Source organism: Cynoglossus semilaevis, chromosome 9 (assembly GCF_000523025.1).
Source record: "Cynoglossus semilaevis isolate Cse_v1.0 chromosome 9, Cse_v1.0, whole genome shotgun sequence".
Lineage (NCBI taxonomy): Eukaryota > Metazoa > Chordata > Actinopteri > Pleuronectiformes > Cynoglossidae > Cynoglossus > Cynoglossus semilaevis.
Genome location: NC_024315.1, coordinates 17,701,010 through 17,720,282, shown reverse-complemented (window position 1 = coordinate 17,720,282; position 19,273 = coordinate 17,701,010). Strand labels below are relative to the sequence as shown.

Below are 19,273 nucleotides of genomic sequence, written 5' to 3'. Positions count from 1 at the left end.
CGTCTGTGAACATGGGCACCGGCAAAACAACAAACAAGTTGAAGACAGACGTGAAACACCGAGTGGCCGCAGGCAACAACGTTAGCACGGAGACAAAATACAACACAAAACAGAGAGAGATAAGAAGAAAAAAAAACATCTTACAAGAAACAACGTTTTTACCAGAAGGGGGAGTAAAAGCATCCGTAAACGAGTACGACAGAAACTGACACTGACAACAGTGATCGAGGTTAGACCTGGACTTTGTACACAACTAGCACACAACACAGTATAGTAGACAGGAGGCCATACAGTGAGGAGCAGCCGGGGAGGAACACACACACATACCATGCTCTGACATGCAGTGTGACAGTGGGAGTGGCCTAACCATCGTAAGAATCCACTAGAGGCAAAGAGGTCTGCCTCTCACCGTACTTCCCTCCCTGAAAGTGAGAGAGAGAGAGAGAGAGAGAGAGAGAGAGAGAGAGAGATGGTATGGTATGGAGGGTATCCATAGATGCAGGGAGACAAATGCAGAGAGAAGGGAAACAAGAAGTTGTGTAATGAATAAAGGGAACGGTGCAGGAAGAGAGAAAGTAAAACAGGGGCGAGAGAGCAGTGTGTGAGATTAAAATGGGTGAAGTAAAAAAAGACAATGAGAGGTAGAGGAACAGAGACAGAAGAGAGGGGGGAAGAATGTGTGAGTTTTAAAGGACCAGTACAAACAGAATCAAGGTGACAGAGAGAAAGAGATAAAAGAAAAACAGAGGGGTGGAATTATTAGGAGAGAGAGGGGTGTGTGAGATTAAAAAGATAAATGTATAAGTGAAAATGCAAAACAGAAAAGAATGAGAGAGATAGAGTGAGGGAGGGAGAGAGAATATGGGGAAGAGGCAGAAGTGTGTGATGAAGAGACAACAGAGATGGTGATGGAGGGGGAAAGGGTGCAAGCAGTGGGTGGGTTGTACAGAGAGAGAGAGAGAGAGGAAGAGGTGTGTGTGTGTGTGTGTGTGTGTGTGTATGACAGAGAGCAACATCATCAGAAAGACAGAAAGGAAAGGACAAAGCGTAACATGGGAGGAACAGAGAGAGAGGTTTATAAAATAAAAAGTTAAAAAGTTGGAATGAAGGATCAGAAGGACAGGAAGAGGAAAAGAAACGTCAGACAGAAAAAGACAGAAGTGCGAGAGCAGTTAGTTCACTGTTAGAAAAGTTATCAAAAACACACACACACCACAGTGCTGTTAATGAGACATGCAGCAACATGCCGTCTGTGTGAGACACTGTCCTTTCACACCACAGGACTGGAAACCAGGACATTTGTCAGACAGAACATATATTTAGAAGAATAACCAGAACCTTTTTATTGTGAAACCCACTTTTTCTAAGATCACAGAAACATCACAACCTAATTCACTGTAGAAGAAAAAGCTGTGCGACGACCTAGGGTCACTTTTCACTGAACAATTGATGTTGTTGTAAGAAGAAATGTGTTTCATTAAAGTGTGTCCCAGTTCCAACATCAGATGTGTTTTTCTTTATCTGGAGTTTCTTCATCAAGTTAAAATTACAACAGGAAGTGGCAGAACAAGACAACTACGAAAAAGTGTGATTTATTGTCCGAAAGGATAAAGTTTATTCTGCTGCCAGGAATTTGACTTTAAATTAAAATAATAAAGGGCCATGTCGGAAAAACACCAACATGGGGGAAAAAGTTACACAAAACAACAGGCTGGAAAACTTTATTTTGTCATCTCATTCACCTCCTGGTCTCTGCCTGAACTTCCTCATTAATGGGAAAAATGATGAACAGGAAATGACATCATCATCATTTTCTGGACTCCTGTCATCATTCTTTCTGATGATGCCATGTTAAACACACTGACAGGATTACGTGGAGTCTTTTTCTGTCAGGAAGTGAGTCACTTCTACTACCTATAAGTTGCAGTCATGTAGGTTCATGAGGATGAGAGGGTGTGTGTGTGTGTGTGTATGTGTGTGTGTGTGTGTGTGTGTGTACTTACCTGTACTGCATCTTTGTCAGCAGGTTCGAGTGTGTTGTCCAGCGTGTTCCTTCGTCCACTCTGGTCTAGTGTGGAGTAGGCATCTAGAAAACAAGAGTTTGACAGTGTGTGTGTGTGTGTCTTTAATCCCTGTCTGTGTCTGTGAGGTGACAGGTTTACCTGGTCCTAAGTCATTCATTGGAATCATCTCCCGCTCTGATTTGCCACCTGAGCATCAGAGAAAGAATGTTAGGAATTCAACAAATGTGTGTGTTTTCAGAAAGTTACAGTTCAAGTTACACAGATGCTTCAAACTGTCATAGTGACACCTTCTTCATTTGACCTGCTGACCTTTGTCTATGAGCGGCAGAGTGCTGTCCTCATATCCTCCGTTGGACCTGGTGTTGTTGGTGGGAGGGTTCAGGTTAACCATGAAGTCCGTCTTCTTCCAACCGTCCTTCTCCAAAGTGCGCCTCAGCTCCTTGTAGCCCCAGACGGTCTGCAGCACCACACCAGCGCCGCGGACCTCCCGGTCCGAGCGGTTACTGAGGAACAAGAGGGATCTTTTTGATTAACTGCTAAGATGTGGATTAATGAACATCATGAGTAGGGATATTAACCTTCCCAGCGACTTTGTTGGAACCATCCTTACCCTTCCTTGTTGATCAGCACCAGTCTTTCGATGCCCTGTGAGGCTGTGAGGGACTTGGCTGCGTCCAGACTGGAGCCCAGCACTTCATGAAGAGTGCTCAGTACTGACACCACCGTGTCTTCTGACAGGGCCCGCACTGGCTGACTCTGACCACCACCAGGTAAGTTGGCCACCAGGTGAGGCACAGCGTGTTTACCTGACAACGGAAGACACAGAAAACAAGACAAAGTCACAAACTGCCCTCATCGTGGAGCTGCTCAAAACATGTTTATAGAGTTTTGATGAACTTTATTTAATAAATCCCTGTCAGTAAGTTAGTCCAACAACATAATCCTAGTCCATTATAGTTCAGAGCAAACACAGAACGTACACAGTAATAAAATATCAATGTTTGATACTCGGCTCTTTTTTTTTTCTTAAATAGTCGTGACTTGGTGGTTAAATGGTACACACACTTTTTAAAACACGACCCCCAGAACACACAGAACACACAGGCAGATTTGTCACAGATGTGCATGTGAACATATCATTCAGAACCTAAACCTGTCAGAGAGCCAGTGATCACTTCATCACTGATGAGGTTGAGATGAACACCCTAACCCTCACCTAGGAGATCTCTGTTACGTGCATCGATGGCCAGGTTGCGCAGCGCTCCAGACATAGCCCGGACCACGCGGTCGTTACCATGAGCCAGCAGCTCAGTCATCATGGGGAGACCTTTCTCCTGGCGCAGCAGGGCACGTATGTATCGTCCATACTGAAGAACACACACAGACAACGTCATTTAACAAACTAACAGTCATGAGTAGCTTCTTAATCAGGTCTCAGCTGCATTCCATCAATCACACACTGGTGCAATGTTGCTAGACTAGACTGTGTACTTTTAGACTTAAACACACACAAGAATTAGTTGTTTGTACAACCATCACATGTAACAACAACAACACTTATTACGTAACACAGAAACTAGAAAGTTTGTTCCAAAATGTATAGTGTGTTACAAGAGAAAAACATTTGGTATTATTATACATCAATGGACCAGATCAATCTGGTGGTACAGACTGTTACCAGTGACAATAGCTGTAGAGACAGAGCTAAAGGTCAGAGAGAGAGAGAGACAGAGAGAGGGAGACTATCATTGTTCTGATCTAAACTCGACAGACGTCTGGTTGGTCATAATCTGTCAACAGAGCGGTTTATTGACGTGAACACTGCAGTGACATCACAGGCAGCTCCAGGAAAGAGGTTCTGCTAACTCCATGTCTAACAGTTGCTGCTACCACGCAATTCAAACTGCAGTGTTTATTTGATGCTCACTTTCAAACCAACTACCCACTGCTCTTTTACTACTATATGTATACATATAGGACACAACAGCAGCAGTGATTCTCTGCTTCTGTTGTTCTCACACACTGACCTGTCTGTCAACTGCAGTCAGAGGAAACTGACCACATCAGTGGCTTCTTTCAACATCTATAAAGCTTCTACTGCAACAACAAGTTAAAAAACAACTGGGCTGTGGTGCTAAACCTCTGATTCTTTGTTGCTTTATTTTTAACAGTCTGGAAACAACAGTTTTTGAACAGACAGAGTTGGGAAACGAAAGAGAGCGGGAGGTTCTTACAGTCCAACGGCCAGCGCACAGGTTCTGAACAGCTCCGGCTGAAGCTTCCAGGACTGTAGGGTTCTTGGACTCCTTCAGCAGAGAGGTGTAGATACGCACCACCTCCGGCTGGTACAACAACTCATAACCTGTACAAAGAACAAGTAGTAAAGAAATGTCAATATGTGGACACGGTACTGATGGCCAGGATGTTGTATCACTGTCGAATGGTTACCTTTAGCAGGCGTGGTCCTTTTTGGAATGTCTATTACATCTGTAACCGCGTCCTCATCCTTTTTACCTGGGGACAGAAGCAGACAAGTGGTTAAAAAAACACATAGATGATTTAAACATTCAAACATTTGTTTTGAAGAACTGCAGCTACTGTTTGGTTAGATGTAACGTGTGGTCAAAGGTCAAACAGAAACTGGCCAAATTTAAGATGCAGTTTGCTACCACTCTATAATGGTGAGATAAGGACGTGCATGTTAGTACCACGACAAGCCTTCTCTACAGTGTTAGCTCAGCTGCACCTACTCTACTACTACTAAAACACAGAGAGCAGAGCTGAGGAGTGTGAGCCAAGTGCAGTCATACCGAGGTAAAGAGCTTACCTTTGGAAAACCACTCATCTGTCGCCCAGCGCAGAAAAAGAGGAGGAACATGGAGAAGACGAAGAAAAAAATCAGCGGGGAACAGGCGGCAGAACAGGAGGAAGAGAGAGCAGTTATACAAAAGAGAAGGCAGCCGCAACTGAGGAAACACTGTCAACACCTGACTGTGTCACTGATTCCACCACATGTCAGGTACGAAGGAAGACTACAGCACAGCACAGAACAGTTGATACGGTTTCATATTGACATACAGTAGATCATCAGTGCACCCAGTCACATGTCAAATCAAAACAACATCAGGCTGATGAGTGAAAATGAGAGAAACCACTACCAATAGGTGAAACTGAGGGGAAATCCTGTCACAAATCCAGCACAGTATTGGTTAAATGAGGAATGAAATCATCAAATTTTACAATTTTATTTGATTGACAGATCTCATTGAAACGAGAGCCCAGAAGGTGGGCCTTGACAAAACACTGTGTAACAAATGTGGCAGTTATGAACATGAGTTTAGCCAAGTCATAATCACTCTGAATACATCGATGATTGACAATATTAGAAATACTAGAAATACATCAAATCCCACCATTCACCAGTAGGGTGAGCACTGCCTGCCGAGTTTGTTCATTTGTTCTTTCTTTCTCTCTTCTCGTGATTTCTTTTTACAATAAATGATTGTAGTTAGAGATAAGGCTGCAAAATGATTTAATCATTTACGTGTACTGCCAGCAGAGGCAAAGACAATAAACAAATCAATACTCGCAGTGAAACACCAAAAACCCTCAGGGAGCGGAAGTCTGATACAGGTCAGTGAAACTGCTCCCATTTTTATTTGTGTAAGCGTGTGATAATCCTGTGTGTGTGTGTGTGTATCAGTGATAGGACTGACAGTGGTGACATCACAGCATTCATGAAACACTCAGCCACTGACTGAACAAATACAACACAAACAGCTCACGCACTTACTGACCTTTGCCCTTGCGAGAGCTAAAGCAGCCGCCCTTTTGGCTTGAAGGGGCGGGTCCCTGGTTGATGGGCACAGACTCCTGGTATCGTTCACAGCCGGGGATTTCGCGGTGCACATGATAGGACAAGTTCCTCAACAGGCACACACTGTTCTCTATTAACTAGAGATGGAACCCAGGAGAATGAAAAAAAAAAAAAACACAAAATGTGGAAATATTTTTCAATTTTTATAGGTTGACATCAAGGATATTTATTGAAATTTAAAGAACACAATCATTCAGAAAAAAATGCAACGTGCAATGTTTTCTGTAAGATAAAGTTGTTGCTGTTATAGTTAATGGTTCATTCTTATGGATCATCCATCAGGAGAGAGTAATTCAATTCTCCAAATACCTTGTTGTCGACATCTTTACAGTCAATCTGCGACTGGACAATGTACATGAGAGAATCGACCAATCCTGTGCATTCCCTCAGCTTCCTCCTCGCCTCACTTCGCTCTGAACTCACATTTCTGGAGTAAAAAAAAAAAAAACAAATTAGCGTTTTATTGCAGAGGGCTAGAGAAAAACACAATGCAACAAAGGGAATTCCAGCACAGTGATTTAGACAAGAGGTTCATGTGAAAGAAACACCGTTTAAAGGCAGTGCTTTCACAGAGAGTGTTCACGTTGACAGATTGAGTTACAGCTCAGGACCTGTTTCTTCAGCCTCTCTGTGATTAAGTCCCACCGGAGGATGTCTCAGGATTGGATGGGTGGAGCCTCTCTGTGATTAAGTCCCACTGGAGGATGTCTCAGGATTGGATGGGTGGAAAACCAAAACCATTTTGTTGTTCATGCACCGATGCACAGTGCAGCATAGAGGAGAAGGTTTTGAAGGAGAAAACTTTGAGGAGTGACTGAATTGAACCTTGGCCTTTTGTGCCGCTCTGTCGTTCTTCTCAGTAACGGACACGCCCTCTCACAGAATAACTGCACACATTCCTCTTCACAGCAGGGGGCAGGGATTTGACAACAGTTTATTAAGATATCACAGTTCCTTCCACTTCCTTCACTACAGTAGAGCTGGAGTCCTTCACTCATCTACTTCAACCCAAACAGTTTCAAGTCCTTCTTTGTCTTAGAATCTGTTTATGGGACGCTCACCTTCTCTTCATGGCAGCAGCAATTTCCACTTACATCGTAGAAGAAATCACCCTTCAAAATATATGTACCATCTCAACAATGCCTCTTCAGCTTTATCACCAAACTGCTTAGCGTTAGCCGTCACCTCTGATGAGCTCAGGTCTATTTCTGTCACCTCTAATAAGTGATTTTACAGACGCACAGCATTTATTAACACATGTCGAATGTGTTAAATGAGAAGGTTCTCAGACCAAATCTTCCTGGCAGCATGCCTCATGACTCTGGTACTGTTGTTCTGACACTGTATTGACAGGTTAAATATTTCAGACAAGAAGCCTCACGTAAAAGAGAGCAAAAGTCACATGAGCAGTTTTGAACGACCTCTATGGTCAAAAAGCATGACATGACGTAAAGCTACAGTGTCTAGTCACTGCCAGCTGATATTCTACAGATGCCTGAAGCAAATCCAAAGCTTCTGAGTCTGTGAGATTAGAAAGGTATTCATCTCATACTTCTCTTCAACCACAAGTGAAAGCTGTAATTAACCGAGTGGTCAGAAGGAATGCACAGATAACAAACAGGGACTTGAACTTTCTGTTTACACTGTTCAAGTCAATGCCCCACTGTCCACTGCTCAACCATTCACTGTAAATTCCAACGCTGGTCTTTAACTGTTTCTTTCAGTCTTGGTGCTATACTTCCAAAACACTACATTGATGTTGTGAATGTTTTTTGACTACAGAGGGTGCGGGTGTCGTGGGTGGGTGTATACGGGTCAATGACAGGACATGCATATTTCTGTGTCTGAGTCTATTTTCTTTTTATTTATGTAATTTAATCTATTTATGATATATATATAAAATCTATGGAGGCTATTTATCTATTTCTGTATGCTAACGACACTAACTACACTCTGAAACTGACTTTCTTTTTAAGAAATCTGGGTAGTTGACTGCACCTGTACAGGCAGGGCAGAGAGTTCGTTACTTTTTCATTTGTCGACTGTAACCAATGAATATGATCTCATGACTTTTGCCTTTTTTGCTTTAAATACCTGGGCTGCAAAAAGTGCGCAAATAGTCAATATATAATAAATATATTCAACTGCATAAAAAATTTGCAACACTGTATTTTACAACAGGTATGTGTTGTATTTTCAAGGCGTTATAATGGTCAGAAACACTCGTCTCATGACCATGTGCTTGTCTATCCTCCCATTAAAAGAACAGCATTGAGTGTGTCCTGCTCTTCTGCTCTGCTAACTCTTCCTTACACCTCCCACAGTCATTTCTGTCTGCTGCTCTGGCATCTGTTGGCTCTCCTGGCCAACATTCATCTGAACTACTTCCTCCTGTTTCCAACCACGGTGAACAGCTGTGATCTGCCTCCATTAATCAACCCTTCCACCCGGGCCTCTCCATCCGTTCCTCCTCACCTCAGGCAGCCTGCTGTGTTGGTGAGGGCCGTCTCCCACTCCAGGTGTCTGGGTTTGCAGTTCTCCTCGCCGCCTCCTGCTCCGTTGCTCCCCTGCTCCCAGCCTGAATGTGGAACCATCACCTCATCTGAGAGGGCGTGCAATGCGTGGTCGACTATTTCCATTTTAACAGAGTCATGAGAAGACAAGTTCCACAGTGTCCCTGAGGAAGAAAATGATAATAGTTGTCTTTTAATCATTAGAGGGGAGTTCTAATCAGATCATTTATTTCACTATTAATCAACTGTCTATGTTTTCCAATTAGAATAGTGCTGCAGAAAGTATCTCAACAGCCAGTGTGTCTTGCTTAAGAATTATTAAAGTTCAATCACAATGGCCAAGACAATTAAAGTCTAAAGTTCAATAGCCTGTAATTAACCAACTTAAAGAAATACTGTGATGCTAAAAGTTTACCAAATATTTACATCATCCAATAGGTCTCTGACCTGTGATGGTGTCAGTGAGGTCCTGGTCTCGGGTCTTTCTCAAAAGTCTGATCAGAGCTGGAACTCCGTCACAGTTCTTGATGGCAATCTTGTTGTCAGGGTCTTTACCATAAGAAATGTTTTTCAGTGCTCCACAGGCCGCATAGTGAACCTATAATGGAGGAGCAGTGAAGGTTTAATAAACCATCAGTCATGATAACCACACGTGTATTGATTTATCACAGCAGTACAAAACAACGGCGCCCGGTCTTGGCTGCGCAATACATGGACATTTCTAACATATTTTCATTAAAAGCCCAAGTAATTCAAGCAGTAGTGTTAGTAGTGTAACATCCTATAATCACAGGTCTATAGAAGTACTAAAAAATGAGAGAGACGATGCAGGGGAAGTGTCCGACTCTTTCTCCTTCGTTCTCCTTCAGTCGACCTATTGTACCACGGGCAGCCGACTTTGAAGTTCTCATTGGCTGCAGAGCTTGAAATGTAAAATTAAGATGCTGCTCTGCTCTGAGAGTGAAAAGCATGATGTGGTTTGCCTGGTAATGCCCATTCAAACATCAGCAAAACGTTTCCCCACAGCTCGGCCTAAATGAGAGGGCAAAGTAAAAAGGAAAGCCACAGAATGTTGTGGACCAAACCATATATAGCACAAACGTTGACCTTCAGGACTTAGCCCAAACCTGGTCCAGTATGTACAGCCCATTTCCATTTCCCCTCCTTCTAATACTTGGGCGGGGCCTCATAGACGGTGGTCCTTACTTTATAACACCCCGCAGGCAGACAGTTGTCTCGGTATTACACCAGAGACACACTACATTCCCTGAGACTCCGTTTCCCCACACAGTCTAATTATAACACAATCCCAGCAAAGCAAAGAATAGAGTGAGAGCCACAGAGGAAACAAAGTCAACTGACCTCTTTGTTTGGGTTGTCGAGCATAGAGACCAGAGCGGGGATTCCTTTAAGACGGCGCACATCAGACTTTACCTGGAAGAACAAAGTATTGATGTGAACAATGGGCTTGGACAGTGGTGCCTTCATGTGCAGTCAAGTTGACTGGCTTTACTGTCTTTAGATGCCACTTTAGCTCATAGATTAAGTGACTTTTAAGATGAATTAAATATTTTGGAAATGCTTTAAATATTTCTGAAAACCTCAAATGGGCAAAAAAACAAAGAAAAAACAAACAAACTGAGGCCTTTCTTAAAAGATCTTTGTTCAAACTCCAACAGCTAAAAATCTAATCCTGTTCTTAGTTCTTTTATCATTATGTCATTATTTATAGGTAATCCCTATAAAGTCTGGGCTTTTTTCAATAGGCAGCCCAACAGGCCACAACCAGCCAACAGGCAACCTCCAAGTGCTCCAGCCTGAGGTCTTGGCAGAGGTTCAGAAAAAGCCATGAGGAAAACTAGTTTTTCCTCAGCCTTCAGATATTCATGCAGCAAAGCACAAAATGGATGAGGAAAGGTCAATGTTAGCACAACCGTTGTTGTTATTGTTGTTGGTGGAGGACTAGGGTATAATCTGATTTTAAATATACACAGGAATAGGACTTTCACAAAGGCTAGCACAGACAAGGATCCTGTTCAAGCCAGTTCCTGGGCGACAGTTTAATTTGGATCTTTGTTTTTGTGAGAACTGTCAGCTGAAATGCTCTCAGGTTTGGAAAAAAGTCAACACCAGGCATTAGTTTGTTCAGAGAATGACTTGACCTCTGTTTCTGGTGTGCGTTGACAGCAGACGGAAGCAAGTAACTCACACTCAGCTAGAAATCACAGCTCCTCAAAATCTAAAAACATTGGGTGGAATGTGTTTGGATTTTTATTAAAAAAAAAAAACAGGAAAATAACATTAAGAAAAACCTCTATTTGAAAGTTATTATTAAAAAACCCCACTCAACTACAAGTAACCTGAGCACACACCTGCATTCACTGCATTACTTGTAATGTGTGCACAGTATTGTTAGCAGAGGACGAAGAGCTCTGTTTAAAGCAGGCAAGAATAACCTCCTTTTAGCCTCCCACCTCATCTAGAGCCCTACCAGCTGCTTGACAGGACGCAATAACAATGTTATAAATATATAATCATACAATAACTAAATAGAATTTGAACATTTAACATGACAAGCATTGTAAATTCAAATGTGATTTGAGGGGAGGATTGACAGAACAGAAACATCTCCTACTTTATCGTTCTTGTAGGTGAGGTGCTGCAGGTAAGCAGCTGCGTTGCTCTTCACGGGGTCCAGCCTGTAGTTCAACATGGCGATGACCTCCGGCAGCTCTGGCTGACGCCACCCTCCAGGACCAGGACCAGGACCTTTCCTTAGCGTGCTGTCCAGTGATGCCATGCTGCCTCTCTCACCCTGAGCCAGAGGGGCTCCTCCTCCCCAGTAATACATGTCCCCTGGTCCACTCATGTCAGCATCTAAGGTGCCCTCATAACTCCTGTGGAGATTAACACGTTACTGGACACATTTCTGCAAACGCAGACATATTTTAACATACAGTATATGTTTGAGATATATACATAAAGAGGAGGCAGCACTCACCCAGTTCTGCGTGGGGGGCCATGAGGGAATGCATGGGGGTTGCGTGGAACAGTGCTGTAGTGCATTGGGTGTCCCATCCCGTAGTCAGGCTCATCGTAGCCCATGCTGCGCTGATCATCCTCCAGACCATAAGGTTCTGGAACAAACCTTGGGATGGAGGACAGCTCCATAGCACTTCCCATTCGTCCAACCTAAGGCAGGACAAGGGTTAGTGTCCAACAGTGAGAGTTTAGAGTCAAAGGAAATAAAGAAGACCTCAGTTCTCAGATTAAACACAATTACAAAATAAAACCTTTTCCAAGTATAAACAGATTCTCCCAGTTTTTCCAAATTTTGATGAATTCTGCTGATATGTAAGTAAAAAAATGTATTCAGTGGAGCTTTGAGGTCTTACCTGTGGCTGAGCAGCGTAGGGGTTTAGTTGGTTCCTGCTGGGAGCTCTGTAGTTTGGATCCAGAGTGCTGTATCCATCTGGATGAACGGGTCTGGACAGTGAAAAACAAATGTCTTATAGATCTGTTTTGTTATTTCTGATGACTGGGATCTAACTGACAGAGATTCCACACCTGTAGCGATCATCCCTGCGAGCCCCCCTTGTAAGACTTGCGTAGGCCTCAGATGGAGGTCCTCCCTGGTAATCATCATAAACCCCCGGTGGTCCATAGTGGTAGTTTCGGGGCACCGTATGAGTGGGATAGTCCATGGCCATACCTCCTGGTGCCGGTCTGTAGACTCGGTCCATGGGAGTAGTGTAGCCTGGAACCCCGGTCATTGAACCCCCGCCATCAAGGGAAAGTGTGTCGGACACAGAGGGGATGACAGTACGAGTGGTAGTGGTCTTTACCATTTTCTTAACCTGGGGTAGTTGAAAATGTAGAGGAACACATGAAAATTTAGTTGCCGGTTTATGGCAACATTCTTTACAGTGAAGCATCATGGGAAAAGTATTTCAATTCAGCTCTGATTATCACCGTGGTTTCTGTGCGTCTCGTGGTTCCATCGTCACTGGTCTCCACAGAGATGACAGGTACAGACTCCTGGGGGTCTTCCTCCACTGTGTACGTCTCCTGCACCATCTGAGGCTCCATCCTGAACTGCACACGCAGACACAAGGATTAGTCAAAAGGTTCCAAGACACAAAGTAAAGAAACATTTTACGAGTAGTAGCTTTTTCAAATGTTTCAGACATTTCAGACACTTACGTGATGTGTCCCGTTGATGTAACCCTCGTTCAGTGTCAATCGCTCTATGTCTGCATCACAAGGGATGCGGCCGTTCTACAGAGAGAAAAGAACATAAACTTTAGTTGGGATACACATGCACACATACACACAAATTTACTGTAGTTCCTTTCTTATTGTTCCTTCAATACAGCGCAACATGTTTCAGCTCAAATATTCTCAAATCCTTAATTAGGAAACGTTTCAATTCTGTTGTTATTTGCGTAAGCCAATAATCTAAGTTGTAATGAAGCAAAATGCTGTTATCTATTGTTACATTCAGAAATTTCCCTCAGAGAGCACAAAAATACACCCTGATCAAACTGTTTCTTATTTGTGAATCTATATTTCAGTGCCTGAAACTAATAACAGTCTGAACAGGAACAAAGCAAGAAAGAAACACTTGAAAATCAAGTGAAAATCTGTGACAGTTTATCGTTCTGGTTTATAGTTTGCAGCTCATTTCAGACAGAAAGAAAAAAAAACCACACATGAACTCCTGGAGTGAAATGTGATGATGAAATGAACATATGACAAAAATGAGTCTATGATTTATTATACACAGAGAGAGGCCCAGATGTAACAAACAAAAAAACCTGTTTATCTCATGTTTTGAAACCACCAGCCTTGACTGCACAGATGCGAGGTATGGGTGTGGTGCATTTCCCATTCCAGCCACAGGGGGAACTCTAACCATATCTACTGTCATTTCTGCTGTTTATACATTCATAAGACTAACAGGACTGCACTGGGGGCTTAGCCACGGGGAGGGGTGTGTCACAAATAGAGGGAAAAGTTAAAGGTGATGGATTTCCATATTTTAATTTAAATTAAATTAAATAAAAACAAATGCCTTGCTTACCAACACTGAAAAGATTTTGAAATGCAACCTGTTCAAAATCAAAAGAAGACTAGAATGAAGAGTGAAGCAACTCCTAGGTATGAGGTAGGACTGTGTCAGTGGGAAGGGAAGAAAGTGTTGGGCAGATGTGAGCATGTGGGAACCCGTCAGTAATGACTGAGGTCGTGTTACGCTGCCTGGGAGAGTGGCAGAGGCATGCTATAGCCTTGGGGCTATGTAAACACATACACAGATAAGAATGAGTCCACGCTCAGAATTCTCTCCTGCTCTCACTGTAACAAACAATCAGTCTATTTTTTTCTGTCCTCTATCAGCGCTGAGAATTATATGGGTCTAGAATGGCTCCTGAATATGGGCCAATGCGTAACTGAGGCAGACGAGAGGGAAAGTGAAGGAGCGGTGGAGGCTGGCCGTTTGTTAAGACATTTCAATGGTCGCCTCAGGGACTCCAGAGTTTATGTTGTTACATGACAAGTGCATGACTACACTATCCACACTCGCTAATGACCGAGTGTCAGTGAGAGAATGTGAAAGAGAATGTGGGTGTGTGACTGGACACCTGGGTGTGATATAGCACTTTAACATTTTTAGATATAAATCAGATTCTAAATTAAGTTTCATTTAATCATCAATCCTGGAAATATAATGTTCTTGGTTCAGGGGTAGGTTCTAATTAGGACAGTGAATCATGTCATCAGTCCATTCCATTGCAGAAGCACGGACAGATACACTATGGTACGTGACAGGTAGGGGTGTAAGAAAATATCAATACACTGAAATATCGCGATATGTTATTTTCGCAATACAGTAATAATATTCTACAGCACAGCGTATTTTTTTAGTTGGTTCACTATAGTACTTTTATTTCTTCTTTAGTAAATACTAAATAATAAATATTTGTGTCTGTAGTATTGCAGCGTATTGTGATATATTGTATCATAGGTGACAGGTGACATGACTGAGTCTTCGGATCTCATTAGCCCTCTGATATTCCCAGAACACATTTACTATTCTAGTGACAGAACAGAGGATTTCTTCTACCAAATTCTTCTTATTTAATCCTTACAAACAAAGTACAAATGTCATCAATCGAATACAGACATTGGTGGAATTGAAGCAAGAACCTTCTGGGGCACAGGCGGTAGTCTTACCACCACACCACTAAGGTCTCCACTACAGTATCATTCATTAATAAAGTCACTCTACAAACCATATGCATGAAAAGCAGTTCCTTCAAATACCACAGCTGTGAACTAATGACAGGCATTAAATCTTCTGCATGCTAAATCCATGAGCGACTGTTAATAGTTTGACAGATGAAGGTTTTTGATGACAATGATGATGAGAGATTTATTTTGAAGCAGGCATCATGGGTGTACGTTGGAAAGGTTAAAGCATCAGATGGTTATGAATGACATCCTCAGGATGGCTTTAAAGGAAGTTGCATCAGTTGTTTTACCAATGTTCAATTTTAAAACCAAAATCTTAGCCATAAATCCCAAAAAAGCAGTTGGGTTTTAGCCACAGGAGGCTAAACTCCCACTCAGGTTTCAGTGATATTCTGCAACCATCCTGCCAATCCACACTGAGGGCACGTGGGTGAGTGTGGAGATGACAGTGGATGAGCACACTCAGATCGAAGATGGTTGGATCTGAGGAAGTTTGCGACGGAAAGTGTGCAAAGGTGTGGAATGGGCTGCCCGTTACCTGCATGTTGGGGAGGGGGCGGGGCAAGGTGCCGGCGCACGACCTCCGCTCCTCCTCCAGAGCTCGGCTCAGCATCTCAAACTGTCTCTCCTGCTCCCGCACCGAGGCCAGCAGGGAGGCCGTACTCGCACACTGCTCCATTCACACGCTGAGAGCAGAGCACAGGACAGGACAGGATCAACACCAAGGAGGCCAGAAAAGATTTAACCATCACCAAGATTTTAATCAAAGAACAGACCCACAGCAAGAATAAAAAACACCCAAGTTAAAATTTATAAAAAAGGGCACAGGCCCAGTTTTGATCCAGCAGTACACAAACTCCAGAAGAGTAACAAAGCTCCAGCATAGAGGTTGAGAAAGAAGCTGGGGCTGAGACAGGAAGCCAAAGGAGATAAATGAGGGGAAACGAGGACTGTGGGAGAAGAAAGCAGCTGGAGAGAATACGTGACTGCAGCAGGACAAACACAGCAATGCAACAATCAGAGAGAGGAATGGAGGTTCATCTCCTCAAAAGTGGGGATGAAGTTAATAATTCATGTTAAAGGAGCATCAGTGGAAAAGAAAACAGTCTTTTCACCTTCTGCGTTACAATGTTAAAAATAGGAAGAAAGTGAGAACGATGGCGAGAGACAACACCACCACACTTTCAGCTGCAGCGTGTGGATCTAGTTAACACTCCTTAACTTAATGCAGAGGGAGTCAGGAGGAGAGAGGGAGACAAGTGTGAGGGGCTGCTGTTTACTAGCAAGTGTTGGTGTTCATTCACTGAATCAGGACAGACATGTTTTTACAGCTTAAGTGTTTTTTTCTTAATGCCTGGCCTTCAATGTACATCCAGATGGTACAAATCTGGATACTTGTAGCTTCATCTAAAAACTGCAGGCAGAACACACCCATGCCTATTTAATCAAATTATATATATATATTTCTTATCGAGGACTATGTCAACTTATCATGTTGAGGTGGTAAAAGCCAAAATATTTTAACACAACTATTTCTGACCTTTTCTGATAACTCATGTACCTCCTGTAATTTTGCTGCTGCGTAAATTAGAGTCACAATCAAGCAACGTGTCCAGGATGTTTGAATGGCAGAAACAAGATTGGTAAAAAAAAACATTTTTTTTTCAGGTGGGAAATTGGGTATCGCAATCTGAAAAGAGAAGTACTCCTTTATACTGTATTTGACATGAAGAACAAAGGGTAAACAAACAGCACCACCATAAAAACCTACGGTAAAACATCTCTAAACAAAACATTACAGGGAAATTCTCCCTTTGTCTTCTGACACGATGAAGGGTGAAATAGTAGTAAGAATAAACCTTAAAATAAACTAGGGGTGTAAGAAAATATTTCTACGGTGATATATCAGAATATTTCATTTCACGATAGCATATAGATATTCTACAAGATTTTTTATGTATTTATTTTTCATTTCTTCTCCAGCGTTTACAAATACAGATTCCTCTGTTCCGGTGTTAGTAACCTGATGTTAAGCATGGAACAGCATTGTGTTTACTGTGCTGACAATTTTCCTGCAATTAATTGTTTTATAAAACTCAATATAACCCTGTGCTGTAATATCACAATATCGTTGCCCCTGTATCAGATGTATCGTATCGTCACAACACACAGCCCTAAAATAAACAAAGAATGTGAAAAAGAATGAGGAAAGAAGATCTTAACGATGAATATTATTATGTAGCACTTTGAATGTAAAGAATTTAGTCACTTGAAAGGCACAGCACATCCACAGTTTTGGTTTCAAAATAAGCAGCTGAATAGAATTAAATTAAAGAAGCAACAACAATAAATACTGGTGGCACTTATGTAAGAATACAAGTCATGTGTCTGCCAGGAAATGAAGGGCAACAGTGTGAAGTAAGGTTTGTTTGTGATCATGACACTGTCCTCCCAGAGAGAAAGGTTTTATATGAAACAGATGACCTCCTGACCTCTGCCTAAATTACTCAGGAGTCAACAAATGAATACAATGACAAATCCTTATCTTTAAGCGGCTTCTGCACAGACTCCAGTCAGGAAGTCTTGGATGACACCGGGGCTCATCTCGTCAAACGATGGTTTAAAATCATTTTCTACTTCTACTAGTCCGCTGACTCACTGAGAGTCCCCGTCAAAGACGAACAAAGGCTCCGACTGTGAGATGGTCTGTGTGTGTGTCCACACCAGAGTCAGGGGTTGTGTACTGTATGTGGGACAGAAACAAAATAATGGCAGCAGGTGCGGTGTGAGACGGAGGCAAAGATTACCCGCAGAAATACTCAGCGCTGGGGCAGATTTGGGTGCCTCTTGTTCCCCTCCATTTGTGTGAAAAAAAAACACATTTGTCGAGAAAAACATGCACGAGACACACAAAGACATGCACGCACACACAGCCATTGTCATACATTCCACAGTGAGATTTAGCGTGTCATATCCTGTCTCAGCTCCTGGAAACTGTCCTAATAAGGGAGCCCTTCATTCTTTCACTCTGCTTCTCTCACACCAACTTTTTTTTCTTCTTCTTCTTTTCCAAATACTCCATTTGCAGAAAAAGGGGGGAAAGAGGGAGCTGTTACTTCTTCTGGCCAATCAGGGTTGTCGACCACAAACCAACAAAGTGCTTCTACAGTGGATAATGCTCACAAAGTGAATAGATTTCAAGTGTGCCTGAGTAACCACTGTTGAAAGTGTGGAGTGCATTAAATGTTAACTTAAAACAAGAGCTCTTTGCTGAAATAATCTCTCTTGTTCGAGGAACAAAGAAGATTAAAAATGACAGTGCTAAAAATGTTGCATCATGGAAAGACAGACACAACCCCACTGTTTTTGGATTGGCTTTGAGGTGTGAACTTCAACTGTTCTTCACACATCTGTCAAAACTTTTGAGTCTCAGTTGGTGATAGTCTCATCTGCCTCTGTGCATCAGCCTGACGGAGCCACAAAACCATGCCTGCGACGCACGTCTCACCACTTCCATGTCTGTGGTGGAGAGTAGCTTCCTGTGAGACTTTTAAACGGCTTTTGGCTGCTTAATACTCACACATTAATCATTAATCCATTGTAAGGCCATTTGTGGTGGCTCTAAATCCTATTTGCTAATGGAATGGCTGTGGAATTACACTGCTAAACCACTTAGAATTCTGAGCCACTTCACAACACACAGATGTCCACAACGCACTGGAGCACACACACACTCAGTCAACATGTTTATGACCAGTCGCCCTGAATGTACCTTCTCATTCTCATGCTACTTCAGTAACAACTGAAGCTGTCAATCAATCATCAACTTAAGCGTAAATACAGTTGTGTGGGTTATCAAGATTTCAACATTAATATATTTATCATGTTCATTAATTCGTGAAATTAATCAGATACATTTTGTTACGTCTCACTCGTTGTTCCTCTAACACGAAGTCCATACACACATTATTATTTACACGCACTGTTGGAAGGAGTTGTTGTCTCACCGAAGCACCTGGATCTTAAAGTGCCATGCAAACTCCCAGCATGTGTGCCTCAACATCAGGTCAATGGCCCAGCTTGTGTCAGACATGAATTTGTGTCTCTAACTGTTCTCATTAAAATGTCCGCCATGTTTTTTTTCCCCCATTATGCTGGGCTGCGTGTGTATTTGCATGTTGCTTTCAGGTAATAATCTGACTAACAGGTCATGACAGGTCTTGTTGTCTGTGATACATGAAACCATATTGAGCACTATCTTTGGAAAAACTCCCAGCTTTATTAGCTGGCGTTTTGGGGTAGGCACATACGCACTGTAGCCATCCCACCCACTCATTTACACAAACACCAACACACCCACAGCTGAGGTGAAGCCATGCTAAAATACTGTGGTGGTTTGGCCACATGCTCTGCTGACTCAGCCTCATTGAAATGGTCACATTTCTGGCCTCTATGTACTTACGTGCATGTGTGTGTGTGTGTGTTAGCCTTGGCCAACACCCAACTACTGCCTTTACCATCCTCACTTGAAACCATGAATTCCACCAACCCTGTCCCGTGAGGCCTACAGTGGTGGTGGCTGTAAGGGGGGGGGGGGGGGGGGGGGG

General features: G+C 42.7%; 1 protein-coding gene across 8 annotated transcripts in view; it reads right to left on the bottom strand.

Annotated features, from left to right (window-relative positions):
• ctnnd1 (catenin (cadherin-associated protein), delta 1) overlaps positions 1 to 19,273 on the bottom strand; it is a 28,150-nt gene that overhangs the window by 2,239 nt on the left and 6,638 nt on the right. For 2 of the 8 annotated variants that reach the window (XM_017035390.2, XM_017035391.2), the window contains exons 2-22: positions 15,205 to 15,352; positions 12,618 to 12,692; positions 12,387 to 12,509; positions 11,982 to 12,271; positions 11,810 to 11,900; positions 11,416 to 11,606; positions 11,050 to 11,311; positions 9,777 to 9,848; positions 8,862 to 9,012; positions 8,377 to 8,578; positions 6,211 to 6,328; positions 5,822 to 5,978; positions 4,852 to 4,869; positions 4,473 to 4,538; positions 4,259 to 4,386; positions 3,241 to 3,391; positions 2,635 to 2,830; positions 2,334 to 2,527; positions 2,163 to 2,210; positions 2,004 to 2,086; positions 368 to 422 (exon numbers count right to left, since the gene is read on the bottom strand). In XM_017035390.2, the coding sequence (XP_016890879.1) occupies positions 368 to 422; positions 2,004 to 2,086; positions 2,163 to 2,210; positions 2,334 to 2,527; positions 2,635 to 2,830; positions 3,241 to 3,391; positions 4,259 to 4,386; positions 4,473 to 4,538; positions 4,852 to 4,869; positions 5,822 to 5,978; positions 6,211 to 6,328; positions 8,377 to 8,578; positions 8,862 to 9,012; positions 9,777 to 9,848; positions 11,050 to 11,311; positions 11,416 to 11,606; positions 11,810 to 11,900; positions 11,982 to 12,271; positions 12,387 to 12,509; positions 12,618 to 12,692; positions 15,205 to 15,345 (2,812 nt within the window). In that variant the 5' untranslated portion in view covers positions 15,346 to 15,352. Of the gene's footprint in view, positions 1 to 327; positions 423 to 2,003; positions 2,087 to 2,162; positions 2,211 to 2,333; positions 2,528 to 2,634; positions 2,831 to 3,240; positions 3,392 to 4,258; positions 4,387 to 4,472; positions 4,539 to 4,851; positions 4,870 to 5,821; positions 5,979 to 6,210; positions 6,329 to 8,376; positions 8,579 to 8,861; positions 9,013 to 9,776; positions 9,849 to 11,049; positions 11,312 to 11,415; positions 11,607 to 11,809; positions 11,901 to 11,981; positions 12,272 to 12,386; positions 12,510 to 12,617; positions 12,693 to 15,204; positions 15,353 to 19,273 lie in introns of those variants that run through there. The other 6 variants (XM_017035394.2, XM_025058902.1, XM_025058900.1 and 3 more) reach the window with 5 other exon arrangements.